The 9674-nt window shown below is 40.6% G+C and overlaps 1 protein-coding gene across 1 annotated transcript in view; it reads right to left on the bottom strand.

Annotated features, from left to right (window-relative positions):
• Positions 1-384: 384 nt before the first annotated feature.
• The window catches only part of VWC2L (von Willebrand factor C domain containing 2 like), a 186880-nt gene continuing 177590 nt past the window's right edge, over positions 385-9674 (bottom strand). The window contains exon 3 of the mRNA XM_068969552.1: positions 385-533. Within this exon, the coding sequence (XP_068825653.1) occupies positions 385-533 (149 nt within the window). The remainder of the gene's footprint in view (positions 534-9674) is intronic.

Raw genomic sequence — 9674 nt, 5'->3', positions numbered from 1 at the left:
AAAATGCCATGTTTACAGAAGAGTCAAAGTGGAGTAAGTCGGTAGATGGTGAGCTGGCAGGCCAGAGGTGTCACCAGAGAAGAAGCCTGTTCAAGGCTATTTCTTTCTTTTTGCTCCAGAAGTCCAGTGGTCAAGTCACCATCAAGCAAGGATAATTACAAAAGCGGTTTCAATAGCTGTATACTATGTATATTTTGTATAGCAAGAAAGAAAGAGAGAAATGTCCTCTTAGTAAAATATTCACTTTTGTGAACCCTAAAAGGTTTTGCTGGTGACCCTGTTGTAGCTGGCAGGAGTTTGTTTGTTCTGTCTTGTTTTGAAGATGTGCTGTGTGGAAGCCATGGCCTCATCTCCTAAGAGCTCGTCATCGGATGGGAATCGCCTCTACACAGTCTGCTTGCCTTGGCATTCGCGTTTTGAACACTGAGCAGGCTTCCACCAGTCCCCATTGTGACAGTGACAGATGTTACATTCATCCACTTTCACTTCAATGCCAGCTGGAATGATCGTCGTTCCTGCAAAGCAGTTTGGACCTGAAACACATATATAAGCTGATTAGTTGATTAGGTCTGAGAGACTCCCTTTTTTGTTTCCCTCTCCCACCTCAGTTAAAAAAAAAAAAAAAATCCAATCCCCAAAGCCATGAATGAGTAGGTCAGACTACTCTTACCAGCGTGTCTTTAAGGAACATCTCCCTTAAATGCAAGCTTTTAACTTCTGCTATCTTTTGCACAGAGCTCTTATTCCACATATGTGTCATGCATTAAAAAAAAAAAAAGTACCAATGCTCAAAAAAGAAAAAAGTCTTAATATCTGTTACTGAGTACATGCATTTTTTCTAAAGTAAGATATGGATTAAAGTCTATTTGCTTTATTCTCTGAGTGTTAAGACTGCCAGAGTGTCCCCTGAAACCTGAATGACGGTCTAGCATGGTCAGCATCACTGTCTGTGCCCGTGGCCTGGCCTTTCCCTTCCCAGAGTAGGTATGAGACAGTGAACTTGCTCACTCCCTGGTTTCAGCACCTCCCCAAGTCCAGGGATTCCTGGAATCCCCAGCCTGTTTCTTGATAATAATGAATAATTCATGACCAGATGATTTATTCATGTCCCAAACAAACTTTGTTAGAGGTTCATTTGATTTTTATAAAAAGAGTTCTTTTAATCTGCTGGCTATCTAATATATATTTTTTAAAAGAATGACTCAAAGGGTTGGCTTTTGAAAGTCAGCAGGAATTTTACTTTTTCAGATTCAGAAAAGCTTTGCTCAAAATGTCACTTGCTTGTTATAGATAAATGTGTTTAAAATTCACCAATCTTTTTTTCTTAACTTCTTGTCTTTTCCCCCTTTCCCTTACTTTCCTTTTATTTTCACTCTCTAATTTTTGTTTTCTTTTAACCCTCCCAATGTAAAAATCCCAGTGTTCGGTATGGGTGATACTATTTCTCACATTCAAATGAGATAAAGGTTGCTTCCCAAGGTGCAATGAATTATAGTGGGGTAGTACAAATTGCTCTTTCCTAGAAATGATTTGGTGTAAATCTCTGATGTACATATTTAAATAAAGAGAGAGAGCACTGAGTTGCGTCTACTAATGATTTATTCACCCTACATTACTGGCCACTTGCCATAACCACTAGAGAGTAACACTGCAATGCACATCAACATCAGTGCCCCACTTTCACTTTCCTATCACTTGATAAGAATTTATGAGACGATCTTTACGATGAAGTAAATGAAATCAGGGCTGATTTGTAGTTCACTTCATAATTGGAAACTTGCCTTTCTAAAATAGTAATTATTACATTATTTCTCCCCCAGAAGTATTTAATATGCTACAGGTTTAATCGCTCTGGTTTCAGAGCTCCTGGAGCTCAATTGCGCGTGTGCTCGCCAACGGTGTTTGTACACCTATGCCTTTCCTTCGCTCAGGTGGACAGAATCTCGGGGTGCGTGCCTGGATGTGAAGAGCCAGTAAGAGCAGGAGGGATATAATGGATCCACACTGGTAATTAAATGGCTTAGCAAACTGTGCCCTCACCCAGGAATGTGCTCCTTGTTAAGATGCTATGGTTAAAAGCTCTTGGCCATCTTAATTCCTGATTACTTAAGGGTCACTGTATCAATTTTAAGTCTTAGGATTTAGGTCATAGTTTGATAGATTGAACTGCCTTTGGGACTACACCTCTCTGGAAAAATTCCACACCAAATCACGAATTTGTTCTGTTATTAGAGAACTTGGGAAAGAGATATTTTCAGTATGTAGCTGGTTTTTCCATAGCTGCTATTGACAGCAACTGGTTCTTGGCTGGACAGGGTCTCACCATAGCCACACAAGCTTCAGAATATGAACTATATGAACACTAATTCCTGGTTTCCCAGAACCAGCCCAGAGGAACCAGTAGTTTCTCTCTTTCCACTTCCTGATATCTAACCAACTCTTTTCACCCTAATTGAATACTTTTAACTTTTCCAGATAGGAAAATAATTTTTTTCTAAACAGTGGTTCCAAAACAAAGAAGTCCATGAAATAGAACAGGGAGAAAGGTAGAATATTATCCAGAAAGAGTTTCCCAAACTTCATGAAAGTATTTGGAAATCTGTCAGTAGAATCTTAACTCTGTGTGTGTGTGTGTGTGTGTGTGTGTGTGGAGTCACACTACTGGCTCACAGGGAGCAGGTACATCTCAAGAGAAAAAGGCAGGGAGGGATCTTGGTAAAAAGATTTCTGGTTAGTCATCTTGCTTAGAACTCTGATTTTCATGTCTGCCCCCTTTCAGCATATATTGGTACCATACAATGATCAGATATTTGATCAGACCATATACATCATTTCTTAAAGGTCATGTAGAATTTCTGCATTCTCAGCTCAGGAAATATGTTTTTAATTTATTTTTAATAGAGGGATAACTGCTTACAGTATTGTGTTGGTTTCTGCCAAACATCAACATGAATCAATGATAGGTATACATACGTCCCCTCCCTCTTGAACTTCCCTCCTCCTCTCCCTCCCCATCTCACCCCTCTAGGTTGTTACAGAGCCCCAGTTTGAATTCCCTGAGTCATACAGCAAATTTCTATTGGCTATCTATTTTACGTATGGTAATATCTGTTTCCATGTTACTCTCTCCACACATCCCACCCTCTCCTTCCTAGCCCCCACCATGTCTGTTCTCTATGTCTGTGACTCAGCTCAGGAAATACTAATTGCTATTGATTGACAGAATACAAAGATGAATCTTTTGCAGTTTGCCAGGATTCACCAAAGTTGTTGCCTATAAATAACATAGTAATCTCTGGACAGTCTGCTCGGCAGCCCGGGGTATTATACTGAATCAAAAACTCCTGTTTGATCTCATTAACAGTGATTTTAGTAGCACCTATCTGAGAACTTTAGCTGTAACGCGAGCAAACTTCAAGTTTGCTGTTAATAGCCTTATCTGCTTAAAAGTAATTTAGCTAATTGTCAGGCACAATGGTTGGCACTATTTAGAAATTCTTCTGGTCTTGGCCCTTTCTCCTTAACGTTGGTGACAGTAAGTACTAATTTGCTTTCAGCATGTGAGTATCTTCCATGAATACCTCAAAGAAGAAATCTATGTTTCTATATATTCTCTTACTTTGACTGGGGGTGGGGTGGGGTGCTGCTCTTCTTTTCTCTTGGTTTAGGTGAAAGAATAAGTCTTAGAGTGACCTTAATGGCAAAAAGCAACAAATTTTAATGCAGAAAACTTGGAGAGACTCCAGAGGGGAATAGTGAAAATGATTAAACCGAAGGCTGGCAAATAGGACCTCTGAGCAATGGTTAAAGGGATTGGAATTATTTAATCTAGAAAGAGAAAACAGAGGTATGACTCAATAACTCTCAGGGAGTGAAGGCTTATTATGTAAAGAATGGTGACCGAATGTTCTTTCTGTCTTCTGACACCTGGAATAAGAGGAAATGGAGATGCATTGATTCCCAAGGCATTGGAAGCACACACACACAAATAGCTCAGAGAACTGAGAATTAAGTGTGGCAGTTGCCAATAGTGTGGTGAGGTCTTTCCTTTCAGAGATCTCAAAGAACATATGAGGTCTCATCTGTCAGGTAGATTGAAATCATCAGCTTCTTGAAAATAGGAACTGAGTATCTATTAGTTTCTGATGGTCCAGGACTAATACTGTGTCTTACAAATATTAAAAAAAAATAAAACAACCCAGTGTGTGCTTGGTTGGGCTTCCCTGGTGGCTCAGTGGTAAGGAACCTGCCTGCTGATACATATTTGATCTCTGTGTTGGGAAGATCCTCTAGAGAAGGAAATGGCAACCCACTCCAGTATTCTTGCCTGGAGAATCCCATGGATAATGGAGCCTGGTGAGCTGCAGTCCATGGGGTCATAAAAGAGTCGGACATGACTGAGTGATTAAACAACAAATATGCTTGCTTAGCTGAATGAAATCGTATGAAGTAGCTAGTTATCTACTGGAAGCAAATTACTTCCTGAAATTTCAGATCAAGCCTAAGGTATATAGTTATCAAGCCTCACCCTAGCAATATGGAAATATTTATTAATTAATGGAAACAGTGAACATCTGCTTAATTGACTATGCCAAAGCCTTTGACTGTGTGGATCACAACAAACTGTGGAAAATTCTTAAAGAGATGGGATTATCAGACCATCTGACCTACCTCTTGAGAAATCTGTATGCAGGTCAAGAATCTACAGTTAGAACTGGACATGGAACAATAGATTGGCTCCAAATTGGGAAAGGAGTACATCAAGGCTGTATATTGTCACCCTGCTTATTTAACTTCTATACAGAGTACATCAGGAGAAATGCTGGGCTGGATGAAGCACAAGCTGGAATCAAGATCTCTGGGAGAAATATCAACAACCTCAGATAGGCAGATGACACCGCCCTTATGGCAGAAAGTGAAGAGGAAATAAAGAGCCTCTTGTTGATAGTGAAAGGAAAGAGTGAAAAAGCTGGCTTAAAACTCAACATTCAAAAGATGAAGATCATGGCATCTGGTCCCATCACTTCATGGCAAATAGATGGGGAAACAGTGACAGATTTTATTATTTTGGGCTCCCAAATCACTGCAGATGGTGACTGCAGCCATGAAATTAAAAGACGTTTGCTCCTTGGAAGAAAAGTTATGACCAACATAGACAGCATATTAAAAAGCAGACACTTTGCCAACAAAGGTCTGTCTAGTCAAAGCTATGGTTTTTCCAGGAGTCATGTATGGATGTGAAAGTTGGACTATAAAGAAAGCTGAGCACCGAAGAACTGATGCTTTTGAACTGTGGTGTTGGAGAAGACTCTTGAGAGTCCCGTGGACTGCAAGGAGATCCAACCAATCCATCCTAAAGGAAATCAGTCTTGAATATAAATTGGAAGGGCTGATGCTGAAACTGAAATTCCAATCCTTTGGCCACTAGATGTGAAGAACTGATTCATTTGAAAAGACCCTGATGCTGAGAAAGATTGAAGGCAGGAAGTGAAGGGGACAACAGAGGATGAGATGGCTGGATGGTATCACCGACTCAATTGACATGAGTTGGAGTAAACTCTGGGAGCTGGTGATGGACAGGGAGGCCTGGCATGCTACAGTCCATGGGGTTGCAAATAGTCGGTCACAACTGAGCAACTGAACTGAACTGGGAATAGTTATACTTTCCTAATCACTTACTTCATGCCAGAAATTTGTCTCATTTAGTCTTTCCAATAGACCATATAAGATGTACCTACTTATTCTGAGGACACTGAGCCTCAGAAATAGAAACTAACTTGCCTGAGCTCCCATATCTAAGAAGAGGCATCAATGGGACATGGACTCAGACCTGACATGTAGGAAAGGAGGCGGAGTCTCAGAGTGCACTGCGATTCTGAGCTTCTGATGAGAATTTGGGAACTTTGTGGGCTTTAGTATTGAGAATGCAGATTAGATTAGAAACTTGATGGCTAAAAAGAAGTAAGGCTATTTTCCTATAGATCTTTGTCAGATCTCTCAAAAATTTACTAGTTTTATATTGGATATCCATATTAGGTTAGTGTATCTATATAGTTGCCAGAAAGCTTAATTCATGTAAAAAAGAAATTCCTCCTGAAGCAGATGCCTGGACACGGAGGCGTTGGCTTTCTTTTGATCTGCAGTGAAGTTCCCATTGGTACTGCAGGTAAACCAGCTAGGAAGCAGAATGAGTAGACTTTGACTCAGGAGACCTGGTTCAAGGTGTAGTTCCATGATTGAGCCTCTATATCACTTTAGGCAAGCACTCTATGATGCAAATATGGAAGGAAGTCCATATGGTCAAGTCTCAGAAAGAATTCATACTTTTGAAAATGCAGTAAGATGAGAAATGCAATTTATATATTTACTGGGAGTTGGAGCAGGATGGGAAGAAGGAAAAGCAGGCTAAGGATTCTGTTCTATGAGAAAAATTTTCCATGAAACACATTTTTTTTCTATTATCCTATACTTCCCTAAGCAGCTATTTTGCATATCTAAAAATAAAAATTGTTTTGCAAACATTATTTCATATTATTCATAAGAAATCTCATAAGGAAGACCAATATATTGTGTAACAGCAGAGCTTCTCTGGTGAGGTGGCCGTGGGGATTCTGGAGTTCTATCATTTCAGCAGGATTTTTTCCCAACTTGCCACCAAAATCTTGCAGAGGTAGCCCATGAGGCATCTGCATAAAATATCTAGTGATCAGAGAAAAAAGCATCTGGAATGATTTCTTCCAGCATCAGTAATCTAAGAAACCAGAGACTTAGAAGGGATTCTGTCATATTTGAGGTTGTAAGAACTGAGCAGATTAGCTCTGCCGCTGAAGTTCTCTTTCTTGATAAGCCCTGAAATGTTCCTCATAACAGGTGTGTAGAAACTATATGGAAAAGAAAGTCTGTAGCTACTCAGATCACATCTCCTACAGATCTGTGTTTGCTTATGATGTTAAATATCACTTCTGTTGTATGAGAGAACAAATATGTAACCTGAAACCAATGTTCTCAAAGAGATACTCTCAGAGCTGTGGAAGATGGTAACAGAGAGTTTGACCAATGGGTTTATGGAAAGACTGTGTGTGGGGACAGGGGAAGAGGAGGGAGGGTATGACCCATTGAGGAAATTAAAAAGCCAGTAGGGTTACAATGATAAGTGCAGTGAGAAGTGGCTGGGAAAACAGTGATACTTTGGAGCTGGGGACACCTATTGGCTTGCAAGAACCAGTGTTAAATAGTCAGGAATTTTAAAACCTGCTGATATTATCTTGGTAGCTTGAGATTAACATATGGGAACTATTTATGCCAGTAAAAGCAGCAAACGCTAAAAATAAGGATTTTAACTGCTTCTCCCCGCACCTGAAACCAAATCATATAATCATTTATTAATATATCACGAGGTTAGGGCTCAGGATTTACAGCCTTGTTGGACATGTTAAAAAGTTTGGTCCTTATGCTAAAAGCAGTTGGTAATGACTAGTATTTAGGGGTTTGTGTGTGTGTGTGTGTCTGTTTGTGGGTCAATATCCGTGCATATGCATGCGTGTGTATAGTCATGAAGTGAAGACTAATTCCATAGCCTGCACCGGTATCACCACATGATTGGTCCACAGTGCACCCATCTTTGGACTATATGTGATATGTCTTGATGAATGTAGGGAACTTGGCAATTGCAGACAAACAGTAGAAACTTCACATGCCCTGGCACTAGTGAGATGGTAAAAGCACATCATTTTCTCCTTTGCTCTGAGGCTTTAAAAGTACTGCTAAAATGCTGGGGTAGTATTAAATTAGGATTCAAAATTAACACATTGGCTTGAATTAACTGATCAATTATCCCTGATAGAAAGTAAGATCCTAAGGCACAATGAAGTATGCAAGTTGATCTGGAAGAAGGAAAATGTTGGAAAGAGGGAACAGGTAATTTCTAGGATAGTTTAGTCAGAGTCCCTTAGGGGATGAGGGTCATGTTCAAGCTGATGGAGATACTGGGCTATTTGGGGGAAAGGAAGATCCTATCAGTCAAGCAATAAATCAGTCCTGGAAAATTCAAGCATAAAAAGCACTAATTAAGCTTGTATCTAGAGAATATCCAATATAGTCAAGCTTGGAGGTAATACAATCGGTTGTTGTTCCGTCACTAAGTTGTATCCGACTCTTTGTGACCTCATGGACTGCAGCATGCCAGGCTTCCCTATCCTTCTCCCAGAGTTTGCTCAAACTCATGTCCATTGAGTTGGTGATACCATCCAACCATCTCTCTGCCACCCCTTTCTCCTCCTGCCCTCATTCTTTTCCAGCATCAGAGTCTTTTCCAGTGAGTCAGCCCTTTGCATCAGGTGGCCAAAGCTTCACTGGCACTTCAGTGTCAGTCCTTCCAATGAATATTCAGGGTTGATTTTTAGAATCGACTGGTTTGATGTCCTTGCTGTCCAAAGGACCCTCAAGAGTCTTCTCCAGCACCGCAATTTGAAAGCATCAGTTCTTCAGTGCTCAGCCTTCTTTATGGTCCAACTCTCATATCTGTACATGACTACTGGAAAAACCATAGCTTTGACTAGATGACCTTTATTGGCAAAGTGATGTCTGCCTTTTAATACACTGTCTAGGTTTGTCATAGCTTTTCTTCCAAGGAGCAAATGTCTTTCAATTTCATGGCTGCAATCACTGTATGTAGTGATTTTGGAGCCCAAGAAAATAAAATCTGCCACTATTTCCATTTTTCCCCATCTGTTTGCCATAAAGCAGATATAAACAGTAGCAAGGGCCAAAATCATGCCGAAGATCTGACCCAGTGAAGACATACTCCTTGGGTACAGACATAGCAGCCTGCTCCATCAATATTCCCAACCCAGGATCCTGGATGTTGCCGTGAGATTCATTGGCAGAGCTATCTCTCTGACAAGTCTTTCCAGGATGGAGATTATGTAGTTCTTCTTGAAATCACTAGCTGTCAATGGACAGTAAGCAGTGGGTGAGCCTGGAGACAGAGCCTAGTCAAGTCCTTGCACCTTAGTTCTAAGAGAGCCTGGGGCATGGATACCTGCATTCTGGCACTTGCAGCTTCTCAAGGGAGAGAGAGGCTTGCTTATTGAGGATTCCCCAATCACAGGAAGGAGGCAGTTCGTTTCTGATGCTAAAATGGACTGGGAAAGGAGTCAGTGAGGGCAGACTTCATGTGCTTCAATTTTTTTCTGGGGCTGACTGCCAGTATGTTGGTCTAGCGACCAGGTCAACTGAGTAAATATTAAGAACAAGACTGCTCTAACCATGAATGATACAGCTGTTAAGACAGAGTTTCTGCCCTCACAGAGTTGACATTCTAGTGGGGGATGAATCAGACACACAGTAGAAAAACACACAGGACATTTCAAGTCATTTTGTGCTATAAAGAAAATAAGCAAGGCAGAGGACCTAAACTCAGGAAAGGAACATTCTTCTGAGTTTACAGAACATGTTTTATATGTGTTTGTAGAGCTGTGAGATGTCATCATGAATCCCACTGCATACGTGAGGAAAATGAAGCTCAGAGAGATCAAGCCACTTGCTGAAGGGCAGAGAGCTAAATGTTGGGAGAGCTTAAATGCCCGTCATCCTGTTCTGACTGCTCTCCTTGAGCAGAGGCTTTTTTATGTGTGCTATCACTTACTGCAAATGTCAGCCAGAATGATACCCTC

Source organism: Capricornis sumatraensis, chromosome 3 (assembly GCF_032405125.1).
Source record: "Capricornis sumatraensis isolate serow.1 chromosome 3, serow.2, whole genome shotgun sequence".
In the NCBI taxonomy this organism is placed as follows: Eukaryota; Metazoa; Chordata; class Mammalia; order Artiodactyla; family Bovidae; genus Capricornis; species Capricornis sumatraensis.
This window is presented reverse-complemented; position numbering and strand designations above follow the sequence as displayed.